At 38.7% G+C, this 23,250-nt stretch overlaps 1 protein-coding gene across 5 annotated transcripts in view; it reads right to left on the reverse strand.

The window, feature by feature from the left end:
- Positions 1-20,008, reverse strand: part of PTBP3 (polypyrimidine tract binding protein 3) — a 37,580-nt gene extending 17,572 nt beyond the window's left edge. The window contains exons 1-5 of one of the 5 annotated variants that reach the window (XM_065046370.1): positions 19,840-20,008; positions 18,540-18,625; positions 7,287-7,362; positions 2,328-2,421; positions 1,312-1,458 (exon numbers count right to left, since the gene is read on the reverse strand). In XM_065046370.1, the coding sequence (XP_064902442.1) occupies positions 1,312-1,458; positions 2,328-2,348 (168 nt within the window). In that variant the 5' untranslated portion in view covers positions 2,349-2,421; positions 7,287-7,362; positions 18,540-18,625; positions 19,840-20,008. Of the gene's footprint in view, positions 1-1,311; positions 1,459-2,327; positions 2,494-7,286; positions 7,363-18,539; positions 18,626-19,839 lie in introns of all 5 variants that reach the window. The other 4 variants (XM_065046371.1, XM_065046372.1, XM_065046369.1 and 1 more) reach the window with 4 other exon arrangements.
- Positions 20,009-23,250: the final 3,242 nt, after the last annotated feature.

Raw genomic sequence — 23,250 nt, forward strand, 5'->3', positions numbered from 1 at the left:
TATTGTAATATACTCACAACCAGTTAGTGTACCAACCAGAGGTACCTCTGCTTTATTAGGATTTCATTACCTTTAGGAACTAAGTTTTGCTGTGGATAGGCTTAAAGATGTAATGCTCTTTTTTAAAGATGTACCATGCTCTTTTTTCTGAGCTAAAGAAAACAAAATCATGACACATAAGTCATACGATATGTTTTGTGCATCTAAATGGCAGGTCAATTGCAATTCAGGAATCAAAAAATCCAAATGGATTTCAGCTACAATATAATAGAGAGATACTTGGATCTTGTTGCACAAGAAGTATTTCCTTGTTTAGAGATTAGGATTTAAATTGGTCATCTGCAATGTTCAATTCATATTCTTAAGAAATCAATTTTTACTACTTCAAACATACAAAGAAGAAATTAGTTCTGGTGTTTGGCATGAACTTACACATAAACCTGATGTTTTATCAGTGAAAATATCCATTTTCTTTGATCTAGGTTCTTAGAATAAACAGTCAACATTTTAAAAGATAACACTACTAGAAATAAACTTAAATAACTTAAAGGTGAGGATTTTCAATGGCTGAGTTTGGCAAGGCCTTGGAACAGTACCAACAACACAAACCTTAGAAAAGCAGGTTACATGACCCCTCACCCTAACATCCATATCTGATAAAGTACAAAGCTTCAAAAGAGCTGCTTTTTGGGCAGAAATTGGTTCATCATATATCAATTGGCTTGCTCTTCCGTACATACTTCAGTTAGTATCTACAGACCCATGGTTAGCAACTACCTTTAAGAAAACACACAAAAAAAATTGAAGTGGCAGGTTTTTGCACTATTCCTGCAACCATATGACAGACACAGTAACGGGGCAGGGTGGGGGGAGAAATCAGGACTGATTACTCAGAGCAAAGATCTACCAGAGAAGACATCACATTTTCTTCACATTCTGAGGCTATTCACAGCTGTTACCTAACATTAAAACTTAGGAATGGCAAAAGTTTTTTTCAAATCATATTGTTAGCAACTATTTCTAAGCCTGGAGAAGAGAAGGCTCTGGGGACACCTTATTGCCCGATAAGAAGCCCTGGTAGGCAGCTGAGTACCACACAGCTGCTTCATCACTTCTGCCCAGCAGCGTGGGGAGAGAATCAGAGCGGTAAAAGTGAAAAAGCTCATGGGTTGAGATAAAGACAGCAGAAAATGTCTTGACGTTATGTAAGTGCCACAAGCTACTACAAAGAAAATTAACTCTGTCCTTGGTAAAACCAGTACACAACTCAATGCGCAATTCTATCCTGTTAAACAGAAATATTATACTTACAGCCTGATCAGGCAGATAATCAGTCCTGAGTTCTCTGGGATTGGAATACTGAATAAAAAGAGGCTGACTATGGAGCAAAGGTGCAGCAGAAGCATAGTAGTTCATCACGTTAACAGCAGGTTCTTCAGTACCCACTTCCGAAAATGCCTGCAATCAATACATAGCAGTTTTCAGTGTTGTTTTGTTTACAGGAGAGAACAAAACACCAAACCCCTATTTATTCCCAATTTCATTCTCACTAGAAGAAGATCATGTGAAAGCACAGAAGTGATTTGCTCAGCATTAAAATGTATTCGTGCATGTGTTTATGGAGATCTTTGTTTTGATTTGTGGATTTTCTTAAAAGGTTCTACATTGTGAGTACAATAAGTCATTAAAGAAGTGGTGGAACAAGTACAACATACAGGAAGCAATGCTGCTACAAATACCATACTGCTGATGAATTTATTAGATTCCAAATCCAAGCACTATTACCTAAGTAGCAGATACCCACACTGATTGAAAAAGTAGTAACAGGACACTACATCTATCAGTTTGTGCATTGTATTAACCCAGCTCGGTGCTCTACACAATTTTTTTATGAATGCCTATGATTTTTAGGATTTCAGAGTTTACTAATGATGTGAACTACCACATCACATCTAAAAGGATTAAAAAAAACCCCTAACCAGTTTATTTCACATTAAAAAATAAGCATGCATGCTACTATTTAATCAGGCAGGTTACCTCAAGACATATTGATATCAATAGTGACAATGTAGTTATCATTTATATAGTCTTACATAAGGTGGATATAACGTTTAGCAATATTATTTGCAAGTTACTATATCATTATTTAATCTAAAAGTATGTTAAAATAAAAATTAAGACATCCATTAACACTGGAAACTATGAAAATCTTGAGCTAACCACAAACTATTTAGACATTGTTGCATTTGGCTGAAATGATTGCAACATCAAACACAAACCACATCTTCAGCCTTGCTCTTGCAATTGAAAAACTGAAAATTACATACCTGTCTTTTTCCTTTTAGCATTAAGATGTTGGTTACTTTGCCAAAGGGAAGGGCTAATGAAAGGACTTCTTCAGTAGCATCACTTGGAATATGTCTAAGATGAAGGACACGTGAAGGGGAGTACGGCAAGCTGCATCCTTTAAATTTCTTTCTGTTGCTCACATTACTTAAAATATTTTAGGGAGAGGGGTGAACAGGCAAACAAGACAATGTCATTGTACAGTAAGCTCATGAGGTTCAACAAGGCCAAGTGCACGGTCCTGCATCTGGGTCAGGGCAACCACTGGTATCTATACAGGCTGGGGATGAGGGGATTGAGAGCAGCAATGTGGAGAAGAACTTGGGGGAACTGGTGGATGAGAGATTGGACATGAGCCAGCATCCAACCGTATCCTGGGCTGCATCAAAAGGAGCGTGGGCAGCAAGTGGAGGGAGGTGATTCTGCCCCTCTGCTCCACTCTGGTGAGACCCCACCTGGAGTCCTGTGTCCAGCTCTGGAGCCCTCAGCACAGGACACACATGGACCTGTTGGAGAGGGGGCTGAGGAGCCACCAAGATGATCAGAGGTTGGAACAGCTCTGCTGGGAGGACAGGCTGAGAGAGGTGGGCTTGTTAAGCTGGAGAAGAGAAGGCTCCAGGGAGACCTTATTGCAGCCTTTCAGTACTTAAAAGAGGCCTGTAAGAAAGATGAGGACCGACATTTAGCAGGGGCTGTTGTGACAGGACAAGCAGTGTTGGTTTTAAACTGAAGGAGGGGAGATTCAGGCTGGACATGAGGAAGAACTTTTACAGTGAGGGTGGTGAAACACTGGCCCAGGTTGCCCAGAGAGGTGGTGGATGAACCATCCCTGGAGACATCCCAGGCCAGGCTGGACAGGGCTCTGAGCAACCTGATCTGGGTGAAGATCAGGCAGGAGGCTTGGACTAGATGAACTTTGAAGGTCCCTTCCAACCCAAATTATTCTATGATTCTATAGATACCAAAACTTAAGAGAGAGAAACTGATGTCCCAGTATTGACATTGACTTGTCTACAGATCTTTGAATCCTAAAAGAGGACAGTTCCTGTATAATTAAAGGACACCTTAAGAGCTCTTCAGCTGTTCCAAATATCCACTGCAAGGAGATCTTGTGATGTGTTGTATTGCTTTGGGTTTGCTTGTTCATCATTTCATGGTTTTGTTGTTTGTTTTGTTTTGTCTTCCTGGTGCGGTGGGTTGGGTTTTTTTTTGTTTTTTTGTTTGGTTAGGGTTTTTTCAGACTTACAGATAGAGACACAAATAATTTCTTCCCAGATTCTCATGTAACATACTTACAAAACATATACAGCAGAGGGACAAGTAGTAACTGGGAGTTAATACATCCACTGTTTTTATTACTAACTTCCTGCATGGTATGCTAATTAAATTGCTACCTCAAGTTAATTTTTATTTTATTAATGAAAGTCTGCTGTCCCACTTGATTGTAAGTTTTAAAAAGTCTTTGGAAAAGACAGACAGCAGTGAGGCCTGAAATCCATACAGATTTTAAAGTCTTCCACTTTGGCAAACAGCCTTTTAACATATGCCTATTTGGATCCTCTAACAAGTAAGTGACTGACAATCATATTTCAAGACAACTTGGGAGTTCTTGAGAGCACTTTTAGGCAGAACACAAATCTGGAAAAGGAACATTGTTCCGGAAGCTGTCACAGTGGAGTATTAACTTAAAATAGTAAAAATGAAATCCAGTAGAAAACTGCAGATCCCAGTGAAAGATTCTCCTAAAGCAAGCTACAGAAGTTTATGAGACTCAGTAAAAAAAAAAAAAAAATCCTAAACTGAGAGGAGAGACAGCATATTTGATGGGAATTGTATTGAAGTCTGACTGCGTACCACTTAAGTTACAGGAAAAAACTGGATTTTTTTGTTTTATTCACATGCCCACAAACAGTTCCACTGCACCAAGAGAGATAGCCTTAACACCTCATGTGTTGCATTTAGCCTTCCAAGGAGAATCACAAAAGAATAGGAAAAAATATCTGCATAAGCTTAAGTAATTTCAGGTTTTGAGTACAGTCTAAGGCTGACAAGTGGTTCCCACAAGTCATTCTGTATAAGGATCTTTACAGAGGGTTATTTTACTAGTGGAAGTCTGTAAAACTCCAAATTAATTATCTAAGCCCCAACCATTACACACTCATAAGCCAAGTTAACTAATTGCCCCACCTGCAAAAGAGAAAAATATGTTATGCAATGATTTTTCCATCATGGAATTTCGACCAGCATCATGTGCTCAGTCTGCATTCGGAAAAATGTGAACACATGACACTCTTGCTGGGGATGAGACTTTAAGACAAACAGAAACATATTAAATTCATATCAGTATCAAGCCACAACAGGCTATATTACTATTAAAGCCTGACAACCTGTCCTATTTTGTTAAATCTACTTTTCAGATTGAAAATGGACAAGATGTCCTTGACTTTAAGTCTAGGACTGCTGGACTAAGAAAGCAATAAATGAAACCTAACATGAATTTTACCTTTAGTTTCAGACAAGAGACTCTCACAGAAGCAATACCTTCTGGGTTCCAACTCGTTATCAGAGGTGATGAGATGGAGCTGGGTGGCAGATACAGCATTTGCTCCCTACATCTTCACTGAGTGATACGGGTATTTTCAGGTCAGGCATTCAACCAAAATGGACAGTGCTTACCAGACAGTTTCAGGCTGTGTACATAAAGTGTGCATCCTCTGTCTCACTACCCACCCATCAGCAAGCATATGTTAACTCCAGTTGATCTGGCTCCTGAACAGTGACCAATGCCTGACCTGAAAATGCTATTGAAGTGCTTCTTTTCCTGTTGTAATTTTATTAAGTTTCATGGATCTTTAGCTAAGTCACTAAACCAGCAAAAAAGCTAGCACTCATTCCACCCCAAGTATAGAGACCTCAGCATTTTTTAAGCCATGCTTCTTTCTCAAGTCATTGTTTGATACTAATTTTGATGCAGAGTGATAATCATGTGGTTTTCCTGGCATCTAAATTTCAGAATTGATTCCACAATTCTTTTAAGCACAGCCAAGGCAACCACCTCTTCCAAATTTTAGACTCAATTGGGTAAAAAGCAAAAAATGCTTTCAGAGAAAGATAAGAGAAGGCTTATGATCAAAGCAAAATTTGGGGCCTGATGCTACAAAGGGAAATTCATTACAATAATGATTTGTGGCTGGTACAAATGTATTTCCCAAGTAAGAAGCCTCAGATAAAGGAACCCTATACATATGGTCACCCACTGGATGAAAAACAAAAAAAACCAAAGAAAACAACACTGCAGTTGTATTAGGTAAGAGATATATCTCAATAGAGCTTATATAAACCCAAAATGACACAGATTTATCAACGAAAGTTAGATGATTTTTTTGGATTTATTAGGATACAAACATGCTTATTTTAAAGTTCAATATCATTTAGACACCCTGGATGCCACCAAGAAGGATCATAGGTTGTACTGATGAGTAATAAAAGCGACTTGAACTCAATATAAATTTATATTCCTTGCCAGATGGTTTCTTCTCAACATAATACTATCTGTACAAGCCTGAAATATATTTCAGCTACTAAGTTACTGAGTTATAAACTCATGCATTTCAAGCCAAGCAGAAGCCTCTGGACATCACATTGAATCAATTAGCAGAAGTACAAACAAACTGAAAGGTGCAACTCAAAGATCAGAAAGAAAAATTTTCAAGTTAGTTCCTCAGACTCTTCGTTCCCTTTATTTCCTATTGGAAATAAAGCAAGGAAGCCTTAGATGCTTATCAAGAGGTCATCTGCTCTGTCCCTAGACACATTATAAAAACGAACTCTTTGGAAACCACTGCAACTGCCTGCGTCATAAGTTATTTTACCTAAAGTTAACTTATTCAGCCACGGGCCACTAATGCTTCAAATACACCTAAACTGAAAGTACCTCTAAAGGATGAAGTCCCAGCCTTCTCAGTTTTTTGTCTGATCTAAATCTACAGGTAACCAAATACACTTACTGCATCTTTCTCAACACATGGAGTAGGGCAAAGGATAAATTTGGGTGGCAGTACTAGTTTAACATGTTTGAAGAAACATATGGCTGTGGTTTCACACTGAGCCATTACATTGCTAAAATATATCCAGTTTACTTACCTTGCATCTGTCCTATTTGACACCATCACCCCCCAAAAAAAATTCTGCTGAAGAACAATCTATGCGGATATGTGGTGAACAAGTTCAAGAAAAATATTATTAAAAAAATCACTTTTCCTACTGCTTTGCTTGCAAAAACACTACCATTCGTCTCAGCTCATGGAAAGATTGTCTGGGGAAAAGAACTGGCAGGAAGACATCTGAAAACAAATCACAGGACTGTCTGTGCTGCTGCTCATGAAGTTCCAGAAGTAGGGTAGAAAGCAAGAACAAGAACAGCCAAGGCAATCAGCTTAACTCTATCAAAATCCACATAACGTGCCCTAAGTTCCAAACTGAGATTGATATAGGATATTCACCTTCCATCTCTGTAATCCTGACAGCCTTGAAATACTTCAAAACAAATTCCTTTAAAATGCACAACTACAGGAAAACTGAGTAGGCTCTTCAGCTGTAGAGAAGGCTACTTGCCTCATCATTGTTATAGAAAATAGATTTTTTTTTTTTTTTCCCATTTTGACTGATCAGTTTTGGAGCTCCTCAACACTGTTATTAAACTGGATAGGCTGCAGTGTCTCTACTGTCTCAGACAGATTACAGGGCTGGCATGGTGGTGAGGCTGCTTATGGTGACTGTAAAGAATACAAAAAAAAAAAACACAAACAAAAAAAATAAAACCAAGCACAACAAGAAGCAGCACCAAAAAAAAAGGGAAACAAACCACAAAACATGTATTTACAGAGGAAATACATAATGTTGAACAAAAACTGTGATTTTCTTTTTTTTTTTACTTATACCTGTATCTGAGGAAGAATTGTTCATGGTAAAGGCCCTGTTACCAACACCAGAAGAAAGAAGTTCATCAGTTCCCCACTAAAAAATAAAAGACAAGATTACTAGTAAAAGCTGTTACAGAGAAAAAGCCTGATATAAAAGCACAACATATCCTGTAATTTATTCTTCCCAAGAACAACCCCTTTCTATACACGCTTATCCACTTTTGCTGTGAACTCATTTTTCAGGAAAAAAAAAAAAGACAACTACACAACTTTTCCTTGTGTTTCAAGATGTCAGCAAGTTCAGCTGTGTTACACTTCTTGGTTCTCTTATTATTTATCATACTACAGTTTACATTTTAGAATAATAACATGCTTATGAAAAGATGTGAGCTGTATGCAGGCTTTAGGTCTGCAATGCAACATTGCTTCCAGATATGAGTAAACACAGCCACACAGACAAGGTCAGCATCTGTGACTGGACAAGCTAACTCAAGATATATTTAAACATATCTATGGCATATTTTTTATACCTAATCCTTGTCCTAAGAACTTGATGGTGGGTCATATGCATTTAGAAAAAAATACTGAAATTCGAAGTGTATGCTTTAAGAGCAGTGACAATTTGAGGATCTAACTACAAATAGAGAAGAGTTTGAGCACTACAAGTTCTCCACTCAAAAATCAGCACCTAGCTGCCAGTTAAGTCTGTTTACTCTTTAAGCCTGATCTAGTATGCCAGCCAAGTACCACCTTCAGAATGCCAACAAGACACAAGGTAGCACAGCACCTCGAAGGCAGATAAAGTTCCCGAAACTTTCACTACACTCATCCGTAAAAGCATTTCCATGAAAAGGTTGAGACTAAGGGAGTGGTTCTACAAGATGGAATAAGCTGATTCAAACAGCCCCTCACCACTTCACTGGAAGGAGAGGTTCCCGTTACCCTTGCCCCAGGATTCCCACCTGCTCAAGGTCATGAGCTGCTTATCTTGCACCTCCAACCCACCAGCACTCCATAGTGAGTTAGGCTAGGTAGTTGTCAGCTGAAAGAAGGGTTGGAACAAGTGCTAGGTTTTGTTGCTGATTTCGTGACTTATATTAAGCTTTATGGAACTTTAGCTAATTACAACAGGAAAAGTCTCCAAAAGAGAGCTAGACAGAAAATCCCAGCTCTCCTTAAATACAAAGCTTGATGCTAACGGGATGGAATATTATTATTGTTCAGTCTGGATGTCAGTCAAGCTCTACCCCATCCATGCCCCCCTTTCCAGATGCCTCACACCTGTGGGCTGAGCTCAGAACGCACTTGGTTCTCAGACCAGAGCAATTAAAAACATTAACTCTGTCCCAGGTTGTTATCTCAGATTAAGTCCCAGTAATGACTGTGCTAGCTATGAAAGAAAGGTTTCTAGCTGCATGAAGAAAATTAACTCATTTTCAATCAAACCAGCACATACCAATACTAAGTTATGTACCTACTCGTACAAGTACAGCATATTTGTCATGACACACTCCCTGGAAGGATGTGGTATAAGAGAACTGCTAGGAATCCCACTTTTTTTGCAGTTAGATGGCCAAGCTGCTTCTGAAGTACAAGAACTCTATAAAGATGCTTTTCAGCATCTCATCATTTATCCTGTAGTATAACTGATGAACCTTCTCAGTCACTAAAGCAAAACCAAACACAATGCAAAAATATTCTCAAAGAATGCAGAGATAAATCAATACCATTACAGCTCTCCTGTAAGCTGATGTACAATGTGTGTATGTTTGGGATATTCTGGATTAGTAAAGGAGAGCATATAATATTCACTTCAGTGTCTTCCCACCTCTATTCATATAGAATCCACAAAAAAAATTACATAATTCAAGTTTGTGAAGCCCATTTGTTCAAGCTCCTTCTTTCCCAGATAGATCTGAAAGACATAGTTTTGGAATGGTTTGTAACATGAAGCATTTAATGTTGTGACATATCTGCTACAGGCTGCCATGGTAAAAAGGATGGCAAAGCCCAGAGCACTGAACAAGTCCACACAAGTTAGTGCAGCCTGGGTAGTGTGTTACAAAATTCTTTCTGAACCTTTCCACGGGGGCTAGAAAGTCTTACCAGGCCCCCGGTTTCTCTCTGTATACAAGCTTTTGGTTGGCTGCTTCTTAACTGTTTACTGTTTAAGTCCAGCTCAGAAACAGTCAGAGCAGCCAAATCCTGTCTACAAGGCCACCCTGGCATCCTTCCTTGCCTGCAGTTTATAGGCACTTGACAAACACTTGTTTCAGCAGGGATGTGAGCTTACACTGCCTGTGTGCCACCACTGAGCTTCAGTCTTCACTGCACAACTGTCCAAGATGAAACAGTCGCTTAACCCAAGGTGTCTGATCATGCCGAGTCCCTGCGAGGCCTCACAAGTGGGGGTGAGGAGGCCAGCAGGACAAACAAGCACAACTGCCCAACCTTTCCATGATAAACACTTCTTCCTGCACAAAGCAACACTCACAAACCAGCACCACAGTTCTCTTTGAGTGTCAGGACTGCACCAATGGTGAATATTCCTTCTTTCAGACCTGTGGGAAATGCAGGCAAGTGGAATTGTTCAGTGTGAGGATGGCTACCAGCCCAGAGTAGAAACACCCTCCTCTGTTCCATTACTCATCCTATCACTCCAAACACATTAATGATCTCCTAGCTTGCTAAAGACTGCTTTTTCTTAAACTATAAGTCTTTCCACCTCTCCTATTTCACAAGAACATTTTTGTATTTTGGGGAGATTAAGTGGTGAGAGATATGGTAAGAGCAGTAGAGCACCTTACAGCTAGTTCAAGTTAATTCTTTGCTTTTATTATTGAGCAGGAATTAGAAACTAATCGTTTGGAAAGCATAATTTGATTTTGGATGTTGCTTTCAAAACAGTTCAAATTTATAGTGCTGAGTAACCAGTGGAGTAGGAGGCCTCTACAAAGTGTAGCACTCAATGATAAATTAATGAAATTACTCACTCTTCTGTTATCTACCATGGCCAATTTCATTGGCTAAATAAGGCATATTACACAACTTCAGACTACAGCAAGAGATGCCTTTCCTGGAATTACGTCAGCTGCTCTATGATTTCCAAATTTCTCATAGTAATATACATTAATGACTCCACAATTCAAGTATGAAAGGACACTCGTATCAAAGAGTACATCTGAAAGCCAAGAACTCTACATCTTCTAAATTCTTTGTAAGTCACATATAGTTGGAAACAGGAAGGTAAGTCAGGTACTAAAAAACACACCTTTAGAACATGCCCATTTGTCAAAACTATGGCATGTATTTATTCAGTATTAGTTCTGGAATCAATAACTCCTTTAAACAACCTTTTAATTTTTAAAAAGGCTGTATGTAAACAAAACTACTCTCCCACCCCCAGCTTTCAACTGCAATATTTTCCTTCTTCTTTCCTCCTCAAAAATTCTTCAAAACAGCTCAATTAATGGGATAGTAATAGAGAAACTATGTTCCATCTGAAATATGTATCGTTTGTTTTCCTCCAATACAGCTAGTCACCTTTGTAGACTTATTTCCAAGTCAACAAATGGGAAGAACATGATCACAGCTCTTTACTCTGAGATAGCTACAACAACAAAAGGAATGGGGTTGCAATCTGAGGAGAAAATAATTATTTGAAAAAGCACCTTTCTCCTTGAACATAAAGTTTTGTACATTTTCTACAAGATTCTACAAGGTAACAAATGACTGACTGTTCCAAAAAGAGCAGACTTTGAAACACAACAATTCCAAGCTATACCAGCAAAAAATTGTTGTTAAATGTAAATGAACTGTTTTAATGCATACCTTATTAACTTCTACATAATCAAATCACAAGAAAAAAGCCAAGAGTCATGAGAGGAGTGGAAATTTCCATTATCTTCTACAATAAGCTCTCTAAACACCTGTAATATTCCTTTATTATTTCTTCCACAAACCATGTTTGCAACAGAGATGCAACTCCTACTTTTAAAATGAGGATTTGATGTGAAGTACAAGGCTACCGATGCTAAAATAAAGACTGCAAAGAAAGTGTAGATAAACTAAGGGAAATTTCCAAGTCATACATTTGTATTTAAAACAAATAAACTGATCCTACAAAGAAAAAACTGCCATTTCAGTAAGCTGAAATAAAAGGAAATTATAGGCAGTGATCACAAACAAGCAAGCCTCCTCTCCTCCACTGAAGACCCCTCCCAAACACATTGGATCAACAGGCTAATCGTCTGTCATCCTGGAAGCACGTTGTTTTAGCAGAGATGGCTTCTCCTCAGCAGGCTCGGATGCTCAGTGTCTCTGTTAGCATTACAGCCCACCCTACTGCCTCTGTTATCAGTTTGTAAACCTCCCTGATGAATCCAGTTTTAGGCTGGTTGATTTCATTAATTAAAATATATAGAGTTCTTTTTAGAACAACAAACTATTAGTGAATCTGCAGCAGTACATCCCATCGTGTAAACTAAATCACCTTTCCTAATTGTGATAGAACTATTTCTAAATATGAAATTTCTATGACAGAAAAATAACTTGAATAAACAGCTCCTAATAGCAGGTGCTCTGCTGAAGTAGGAAATACCATACAGACTCCAAGATAGCCCAAAATTATTGAGCAGGAATTAGAAACCAATTGCTTGGAAAGCATAATTTGATTTTGGATGTTGCTTTCGAAACAGTTCAAATTTATAGTGTTGAGTAACCAGTGGAGTAGGAGGCCTCTTAATAATTCCTTGCCAGATTCAGGCAAGTGTATACTTTCCCCAAAATCAGGGAGAGCTCTGCATTGTTTTTGGTGAGCCACGTGTATGCACACTGTGGATCTCCATTGTTATTATTTGCTGCACCTTTAATAATTACCTGTATTTATGTCACTATTGGAGAGCTAAAACCCCGTCTTCCACCAGTTAATCTGCTGCACTTTCTTTACCAAATAAAAGTTTGTTTTGGACCCCGTTGTCTGTCTAAACTAACTTTGGAAAAGAAATTAATAATACAACCGACTACATACATACACACTTGTCCTGTTGTCTTCCTTTAAACAGCTATTTGTCTTTTTATCACTGCAGACTGTTTAAGACTGATGCAGCTGTTTAAAATGAAGAAATCCAAATTCTAAAAACGTATTTTTAAAAACTATGTAAATGCTAACTGCATTGGTTCAAATCACATCCAGGAGCTACGTGGATTGCAGAGTGCCTTTCTAGTTTATACCTGTTCATTTTTCAGGTCAGCAGCAGGAATATGGAAAAGGAGTTAAGCTTTACCAAGCTGCAGCATTCGTCCTCCACTGGCAAGATGGCAGAGAACAGAGGGGAGGGAGGCAGTGAGAAGTCCATGAGACCGGAGTTCAGCAGCACCTTACCACTCACCACGCCAATTAGCACAGACACATAACATGTCTACTGCATGGTATAGACCCAGACCTTCTGCTTTTACTGTCATCTCTGTGTTATCTTTTGTTGAAAAAGAATCCTAAATGAATCACTCAATTCTAATGTACATCCAAGGTCATATCTTATTAATACAAGAATCAAGAATTGTAACTTGCATGCTTTAATCAATACTCCCATCCATTCACGAAGTCAGAGAAACCACAACTGTACTGACAAACTGCTAACAGTTTGAAACTAGGGAAACATCTTAAAAGTGCAGGGAGGCAAAGAAGAATCCAGCTGTTCTTACATGTTTTCAGGTCATTCATAACAGCAAGCATCCACAACAGCAACCTCTGCATCCATAGCGACCTCGCAAAGCAGGTCATGATCTCCTCACTTTAAGTATTTGCCTTGCCACAGTGTAACAAATGCCCTAAAAATTCTGGCACAAAACCAGCTCCTTGTCTTTGGGATTAAACACATGGGAGTCATAAAACATCAGACTTGGACTAAAAAAATCAACTAAAAAGCAAGCTCAGAACAAGCACTATATCTATATATATATATATATAGATATATATATATAGGGAGTGGTGAAGAAAAAAAAATGTAGCTCCGACAATTAAAGCCCTGGAGTCATATTTTAAGCACTTCCAACATTTTGCATGCAGTTTTACCATTACCACCTAATACTCATTTTTATAGCTCACTATAGTAGCAGAAACCAGAAACCCAGGTACTTGTTATGTAAAGAATTCAGGTTATACTTAACCGAACATTTTTTTCTATTATTAGTGGTACTCACCAACTACAATAACAGAAAAAGTAAAAACGAAAATTCTGAAAGAACCTTAGTCCAATGCCCAAAATATGACGTAGCATTCCTTCTCCACTTTCTCCCCATTCAAAGAATTTTATTCTTCCCCTCTCCTTAATATGAAATGCCAACTAAATATATGCCAAATATTACTGGACAACCTGGTTTATCACTTAAAGGTTAAAATTTAGAAAGAAATACAGCTAAAATAAACAGAACAACAGCAAAAGTCTTGTGACTATCAATATGGTATCAGCAAAACAAGAACAAAATAATAAGTGTATATGAAAGGCTATCAGACTACCTTTAAATAGACTGCTAGAATATCTGTAAAAACACTGTACGAAAAAAATGAAGGGAGAAAATGGAAGATGTTAGCAAATTATTGCAAAGGTAATGGTAAATATTTTAAAGGAAGTAAGAAAAACATAATAAAAGTAAAAATGTGATAATCTGTGGGTTTTTTTCTCTCTTGCAAAGGAAACAGTTTTACAATGCACAGCATGGAGAAAAAAGAAAACGATAACCAAGATTACAATAGCAATCAACAAAATTTCTATATGAAACACACCCTTTTTACCCTTCATTTTTAATCCTAATTCCTTCTGAAAACAGAAAAATGCTCAAACAGCATTGCAGGATACTGTGCAGCAACTCTATCTTGCAGCATGAAAGGTATATACTTTTGTTACTTTGATTTCTATTGTTCCACAGGATGAAACATACATAGTTTAAGAACACAGTATTTAAGGAAAAAAGGTCTTTCTTCCCATGCACACAAAGCCTACCATGGATTCATAGGAAGCTACCAAAATGATCTCTTAGCTGATCATTCAGTTTAAAAGCATGAAATTACTTTTTCTGACTTAAAAATTTGCACAGCCTTACAAATTGTCTTTAAAAAAAAAAACAACAAACACACAAAACAACCCCCAAAGAAAACACCAAACTACCCATTCTCAACCATGATACACTAAAGACACATGTTTTTAGTTGTTTGCCTTTTGAGTATGTAATTTTCAGCTTCACATTTAAAGCTTTTCTCCACAACAACAAAAGCCAGAATTTTTGTTTTTTTTAAAAAGAAAATTCATGTTCTCAGACATAACTCTAACACTAAAAGCTCTAAGAATTGCAGACTTTAAGTGGCTGGAAAATAATAAAAGTCTGTGTGATGATGGGCATCACATAAATTAGGTATTACTTGAATATGCTCTTGTCCTAACAGATGAAAGATCTGCATCAAGATCAACAATAGAGTATAATACATCTATTCACAAGCTAAATTTTAAATTACTAAATATTTTGGGGGAGAGTAGTATCGTATGCAGGAAAAACAGAGTCACACCTTGCTTATATTTTCCCCTGTACCCAGAGAGCCTACATCTTTTGTTTAAATGAATGTTCCATCTTTTCAGTATGTAGGTCCAAGCTCCTCTTCCCTCTTTTTCCCCTCTCCTAAATATCACCTGTCACACAAAATGAACTCTTCCATTCAGTTTCACTTCACAATACATCCTCTAACAGTCTTCATTTTTTCCGACTCTCAATGGAATACGTAAGTTAGTTGATGAAATAATCATTTTCCCTGATCAAAGTATACTGTGAAGTTTTTTAACAGTAACATTAAAATCATTTTACTGTTAAGCACAACTTTAGTTTTAACACTACCCTTTGGTTACAAAAATACAACCAATTATAGGAGAAACATGATTCTGAGAAGAAAACCTATGAAGCAAATACAGCTTCTGAATTTTACTAATATTTAAATCTATGCACCCTGTTAATATCCTCTGTGTTTTATAAAATACTGGTAACTAAACGAGCTACCACCTTTGGGTGGTTCACGGTTTTAAGTTAAATTGCTTCAGTTAAATATCAAGTTATTAACATTGATTAGTCTAGAATACAGTTTTAATCTAAGCTTTGGATTGTATGTTTTGAGAACTTGATCCTGCTGAGACCTGTTTTGTCGTGTTTTTTTCCTTGTTATGTGTCCTTCTCCCTATCTTTTAAGGTACGTGCTGAAACAGAAACTAGTACCATGATAAAGTGTTCCACCAAGGGAACGTTGTTCACAACACACTAGGCTACACTTGTCAACAAGCATGCACGAAAAAAAACATCTATTTTGTACACAAAACAGATGAACTCTATGGCTCCAAAGTAAAGTTAAAAAATAAAAAATTTCCAATTAATTCTAATCTTGTTCCTTGCCGCTTCTACAAAGAAAGTATTTATGGTACTACTGTCCAGTTCTCAGCCCTATGAAGAGCAGCTATTACACAGTAAAAACAGGCAGCAGAGAGGAGGGGCAACAGGTGAACACAGCACAGAGTGAATGATCTCCGAATTTATATATATAAGTCCTGTTAGTGTATATACATATAAATACACACACACTTGAGACTTATATTACATGATGGTAAGACAAAAATTGCCATTAGCAGCCCTATTAGCGAACCAATTTCCCTATAGAAAGTATGTTATGGGATCCTGCAGATAGGATTTAGCAATTGAGAGTTATTTTCAAGTTACTTTTACATTGTAAAAGCACTTAATTATACTTCCATACATTTTTAAAAAATATTTTAGAAAACAAAGCCATGGTACATACACAAGTTCTATTTCAATACATTGAAAATCACATATTAGTGCGTAAAGCAGGGTTGTACAGAAGAAAAGGAAATTATATATAAACATAGTCTTTTTCAGCAAGAGACTTATGTAACACTTCCAGATTCAAAACAATTAAGACAAACTTCTGAAGCAACAGATAGCTGCTTTTAATCTGGAAAAAAAAAATAACCTAGAACTGCACAGAATTATAGGCACTAATTTAATTTTTTTTTAAAATCAAGAAGTGATGCCTGTATTCATTGACCTTTTCTTTAAATACTACTTCAGCTCATGCATTAAGTTGAGCTATAAGACTGGGCATCATATGTAGTTTTGCCAGCCACACCTTCACTTGCACTTTGGTATCTCATCCCTATAACTACTTGGTTGTCTAGAGGAGAATTAAAAAATTTAAAAAAACCCAACCAGCCAAAGAAAAACCCACAAAAATCCCCACCCACATTTATAAATCAAAATACCCAAACAGCTCAAGAAATGTGGATGTCTGCAGTTTGTACTCATCTTCTGAAACTGACCAGTTTTATAAGAAGAGCCAGCTTTTTAATAACTCTGTCAAATTTTATTGCACAGAAACCAGTTTGCTAGCAGTAACAGAAAACAACTGAAAAATTAAGAGATGACTCATTTTGAGTTCAAGAAGTTTCCTGCACAGAAACCAAGTTTAGCACTAAGGCTTCCACCACATTCAAGGTCTTATATTGTCCACTGAATAACTTTACAAAAATTCTGTATTTCAAAACAGGTATATTTTGTACACAAGTATATTAAAAAAAAATCTGGATTTTTAAACTGGCTGCATCTTGGGAAAGGATAGGTAATTGAAACAAGTGAGAAGGAACATATGTGAAGCTAGAGTAACTTTCAAGCTGAGAACAAATATCTGTATACATGGCACAAGAAAAAGAAATTAGAGAATAGAAAATAGAAACAGGTAAACTGACAGAAAAAAGAGTGAGAAAATGAATACAGTATCGTCTGTAGTAAAATCGGAAAAGGTACAATCAAAAACTCCACAGAAATGGAACCAGAAAGAAAGTCCTAATGAGGCCAAGTAAAGCTAAGTAGGGAAAGAAAGCCTAACAAAACCAGAAGCGATTGCATGGAATTTATGAAATAAACTAAGTCACCTGGCAATATTACAAGTTAGTAAAATGCTCAGATGCTATATTCATTTACTTTGCAGGGATCTTTGGGGTCACTGCGGGAACATACATCTCATGCTGACTTTCAAACAGTATGCTTCTACTTTATAAAACATTGTGGTTAAAAGGCTGAAATCATGCAGAAGCATAGAATCATTTAGGTTGGAAAAGGCCTTTAAGATACAAGGGTCTGGATCTCATAAAGGGTTGAAGTATAGTTCACACACTCCAGTGCAGTCCTTGACGTATGCTGTCACTCTAGACAAGTGCAAAAATGTGCTTTGAATCCTTCCCTTAAAAATGTCTATGTCTTTTCCAAACAACTGCAGCCTAGGCATTACCTAGCAAGCAAGAATCAAAAGTTGGAGTGATACTCTTAACCGAATCACTGCAAAGTGTAACAGAACAGCAGATCTGTAGTGGCAGATCTTCATTAGAAGATCATGTCCTCTCCTGTGCTACTGTGCATGTAGCCACCACGCCACCTAAAGAAAAAGGGTTGCCAGTCCCTGATTTCTTCACGAGGTCTGATCTCAGTCCAGAAGACATGGCAAGATTTATATCTGCCTATATCCAAACTGTTTTTTGATCATCCTTTTTCCTATGATGAATGCAATCTACCTCCCAATAGATAGTAATGTTTTGTTTAAATGGTAAGATCTTAATAGACAATATTGACCCCACCATACACTTGTGTAAAATATGCATACTTGCACAGAGTGTAAGTATGCAAATCTCTTTTTTTTTAACTCCTTTGCTTCTGGTATTCAGTATTGAGAAAGAATTATGTATCTTCTCCTTGACTTTAAATGCCACTTGTAATACACCATGTGTTTTAATGAATGAGAATGGCGAGTTAAATACTTGTAGTACAGTGTGATTAAGTCAATTGCAAAGATAACGGTTAGATTATTGAATCATTTAAGCATTCATTCCACTGGGTTTCGCAGGAAATTTAGGGTGAGGTTTCCTGGTCTGTTTAGGCAGGTCCAAGGCTGCAGAAAGCAGAAGCAGTCATGTCATTCCCCACCCTTGTGTTTTCATGTCTTCCCGGGCAGTGACAAAAACTGCAAGGCAGCGTGGTACCACAGTGATTTACTATGCCGTTCACACACAATAATTGCTACACCACGAGGGAAGTGCAGAAACGTGCTGCCAAGAATGGTGCTGCACTGTTGGCAACAGTCTTGAGTTTAAACAACTTCAGCTAATTGGGAAACAGTGAGAGCAGGAAAGAGTGGCATCAACAGGAACAGAAAAAATACTTTGTACCTACCTGCTCTGCAGAAGTCTTGAACATGTTGCCTTTTGCTTCAGGGTAGAAGTCACATCCACAGACAAGACAGGCTTTATTTTCACACTCTGAAATGAGGAAAAAAGTGTCATAAACGTAGTCTTCCCTGAAGATTATTCAGCATAAAATGAAATTAAAAGTACAAATGATATGTAATTGTCAAAACCAGAAAAACTGAAAGCAAGAGTGCAATTCCATGCAACAGTTAACCAGTGCAAAAGAAAATAAGTACCATACCTTGAAATAGCAGCTGTAGGCCTTATTTTATTACATAATATTAAGTTAAATCCAGATATCCTCTAAAAGAAAGTCTACCCAAACACATTTCTGCTTATCATCTGATACCTGCAGAGGTGCTTCAGCTAGCACAGGGTTAGTTTAGAAGAAAACTTAATAAATACTCCCTGGTAGGACCCAGCATAATAATACCTATGTCTTTGCATTGAGTTAGAAGCACTGCCTTTAGGCCTCAGGCTTTGATTTTGAAACACCGAGAGGTAAAGCTCGGCTGCATTTAAAAAGTAGCGGGGGAAGTTGTCAGTGCACATAATGAACTTGGCTTTATTACTTAGTTTCAAGTTAAGAAAATTTATCAAGACATACGACAGAAGTTAGTGTACATCACGCTGCCCAGCAGTGGGAGCACAACACTTAACATTATTTCTCGCAAGTTTGATCTTCTGGGGACGACATGCTGTATTAACTTCATCACTGTAACAACTTCCCACGTACTTAAGGCCCTCAGCGCAGCCTATACAAATGCATTTAGAACCTGCTGCATAAATGCCAATCGGTTCACTTCCACACGTGCTCTTCTATCGGGCACCAGCGGCACGGGACGCAGCAGCCCCGCCGCGTTCCTTCTGCCACAGCACCCGCCGGACCGCGGGCGCAAGAGTCACCACACGAAACCGCTACCCCTGAAAACCCATCACGACTCTCGCTCGCCGTTAAGAAAGCAGCGCGCAAAAGGGCTTTTTCTAAAACGGGCAGCTCTGTAAGAAGATGAAACACCCGCCGAGAAGCCCACCCGAGGGAGGTGCCCGCTCACCCCCAGGGCCGCGGCGGGGTCGACCCGACTCCGCGGAGCAGCGCCCAGCGCCCCCGACCGCGGCCGCCACCCAGACCTGCCGGGCCACCCAGACCCGTCACCCAGCGCCGGGCGGCTGCCCCCGCCGCCGGAGAAGCGCCAGCCGACAGCACCGGCGTGGAAAAAGCACGCCCCTAACCCTGCTGGGGAGAAGAGGGGGAAAAAAAACAAAACCGCGCACGGCTCAGATACCACAGAGCTCCTCGCAAAGGCGCCGCGTCCCTCAGCTCCAAGCAGGCGTCAGCTGCTGGTTTTCTTCTTCCACAAGTACCTGGTGGAGCAGCTGGTGGCAATGCCCCAGCCCCTCCCCGACACCCACCTTTCACCTGTCTCCGCCGGAGGCGGAGGTACCCCCCCGACCGCCCCTCCCCGCCCCCAGCGCGGCAGCCCGCTGCTCCGAGGAGGAGGGCGCCGGGCCGACCCCCGCCCCAGAGGCCCCGCCCCAGGCGGTGCCAGGTGAAGTCCTCAGGGGAACGCGGGCATCAGCGCGGCCCCGGGGCACGGCGGCAGGTACTGACCCACCCGTGGGCCAGCCTGGCGGGGTGGCGGGCGGGAGCGGGGACACCGGCGCGGGGTGCGGGTGACAGGGAGCAGGTGACAGGGAGTGCCCGCGGGCCGAGCCACCTGCCTGGAACAGGAAGGATTAATGTTTACAAGACGTGTCTTCATTTTAAGTGTGGCAGCTTGTGACAGTTGCTTATTTGACTGATGCACAAAATCATCTGATAGTAGAAGCTGAAAGGTAGTGAAAACAATATTAGAAGAGGGACAGACACATACACTTTCAGAAACTGTTTGCAGGTTGGTGCCATTATAATGTGAATACTTAGGCACAAAGTGGGAAAAGGCTTGCATTTTTATTTATTCAGTGCCTAACACAGTCACAGTATGTGACACCATCCTTTACAGGAAACAATGTGATTTGATCTATATTTGTATCTTCTGGAGTTCACTTGATGCAAGACTTAGCCTGGCACCCAGATTTTTGGTTATTACAGTTCCCAATCCTCTCTCAGGTAATGAGAACATATATTTGACAAGTGAACTGGAAACAGTTCTTGACAGATGGTACCTATCAGCTGTGTCCTGTCACCTGCCGGAGGGTATTTGGTTTGAATGTGAAAGGACATCTTTTGAGGCCTGCTGTAGGAAGAGCAAGTGGAATGACTGGAGAAGCAGGGGGGTAGGTAGCAAGTTCTCCAAGTACTTGACTATTCCTGCCTACATCAAAGAGCCCCTCATAATGTGAGTGCTTTGGAGTTTGTGGAACATACACACCAAAATGGGGGACTGGGTTCGATTAAAGACTGTAGGTTGAGAGTCCTATTACCTAAAAACAGAATAAAGCTTTCTCAGCTGAATGTTATGAAATCTACAGTGGCAAGACACTGCTGTCTCTCATCCCTTTTCTCCTTTTTTTTTTCCCCAGACATGGTAGGATACTAGTCTGTCTTTGCTGTCACAGCTGCCAGTGTGTCCAGCCATATGCTGTATTGGGGAATTAACCTGACCTTAAAAAAAACCCCTTTTTTAAAAAAACTAGGTAATTTGTCAACAAGGTTGGTCCCCTAATGCAGATCAAAAAAGCGTGTCTGTATGCTATGTTTTTAGTTAGGGAGTGTTAGGGCAGGAGGCAAGCATCTTGTACAGAGCAAAACTTCCTTTCCCCTGTGTGCCTGCAAATTTTTGTGGTTCGATAGCACAACCTCATATGTCCTTTAAACTCATTCTGAATTCTCTAACCTGGAAAAAGTTGCAATATAGAGTGGAAACTCTGAGAAAGCTGTGGTTTCATATGATTTCCACCTTAGACCAGGTTTTGGTTTAAAGGTTATGATCACCTGCAAAAGAAATGAGGTTATGAGTGTTGTTTAATTGGTCGATTTTCAAGAGTAACTTCTTGAAAACGGTAGATTTTGTTAAGTATATCAAAGTGCTTGAAAGTTTGCTTTTCTGTTCCCCCAGGAAATAAAGGAGCAAGACAAATCACAATGATCAAAAAACCCCACCCAGTATATTGTCAGCTGCGGCACCTTGGTGAGTATTCATTTGAAAAAAATGAATTTTGGTCATAACAACAGACTCAAAATGGTGATACTGAATCAGTTATTATTGGAAAAGGAGGGGATAATACATATATAAAAAGAATGTGTATTCTAATATATAAGCTAATACACATATTCTAATATTAGAATATACACACATATGAGAATATACTAATATATTCAGTATTTTCAATGTATTATAATATATATTATATAAGTTAGCAATTACATCTATATTTATGTAAATATAAACTTATTACTTTTTGAATCTTTTGAAAGATCTTTTCTTTAGAGGTCAGTTTGTGAAAAATCCCTTATAGCTGCACCCTTGACACACACGTTTCTTCTTACAAGTTAAATATACAGTGTAATTTAAAAATACTATGGGGGTTCTCCTGTAATTGGTCTGTATAATATAATAATAGAAATACATGTGTTTCACCAATTGTCTAGAACATTGTGCCATTGAAGAATGCTTTTAAATTAATTTCCAACTGCAATTCTCAGATTCTGATAAAATGGTATAATATAAAAAGAAAATAAATCCTTTCTGATGGGGCCTGCCAGCTGGTTGTTAACAAGTGCAGTGAACAAAAGAAAGAAAAAAAAAATGAAACATTTCCTTCCTGAGGAGGTAGGAGTGAGTGAGGGAGAGAGGTAATGTGAGGGAAAGCACTTCTAGGAATCAAACTTGTCTTTGAGAGTTATATTCCTACTTTCCTTGTGATGTTTTTAGTGATTTTTTTTAATCGCTCCACTTATTTTACTGATTTTTTTTTTTTTGTCTGCTTTCCCAATCTTGGTTGGTTGTGTCAGTTTCTTTTTTTCTTTTCCCAGTTTCTTTAAATTGTATTCTTCCTGATCTTTGTCAGATTCTTGTTTCTTGCAACTTTTGGGAAGCTGGTGAAGTTGTGCTAGGAACTAGGTGTGAATGAGTGTGTTGAATGGATGTGTTGTGTTTCAGCTGCTTCTTTTAGAAGGACACATAAATGATGGTCTTATTTACTTTAAAGAGGTATATGGTGTAATTTAATTAAGTAGAACTTCAAGCAAGAACAGCGGTCTGAATGCACAGATCCAATTATAGCATCAGGGCCTGGGTGCACAATAATTAGCCTGCTCAGCATACAAATATGATTAGACAGACACAATCAGTCACCGTGATCTGTTCTAAATAAACTATGTTTATCTGTTTTCAGCAGCACAGCATTTTATTGAAAATGACTTGTCTTTGAGGCTATTCATGTCAGGTTTGAAGAAACTAACACCCACCATTTTTTTTCTCATTTATATCTTACAGATATTTCTGTTGTCTGTATTACTACTCCTTTCTTACACTATTAAAAAAAAGCCTGTTTTTCTGTTTTGTAATTTTGTTCTGTCAAACTACTTGCACAAATCCATTCTGGAATTTAGTTGGTCTGTTTATCACAGAGGAAAAAGTTTTATAGATTCTCAATGCTGAAACACTTTCTCTTTTCTGATTAGGTCAGTTTTTAATTCTTGACACAAAATCAGTCTGTAATCTTCAAGTCATAGTGTTCTCATGTGCTGTAAC

Source organism: Columba livia, chromosome Z (assembly GCF_036013475.1).
Source record: "Columba livia isolate bColLiv1 breed racing homer chromosome Z, bColLiv1.pat.W.v2, whole genome shotgun sequence".
NCBI lineage: Eukaryota > Metazoa > Chordata > Aves > Columbiformes > Columbidae > Columba > Columba livia.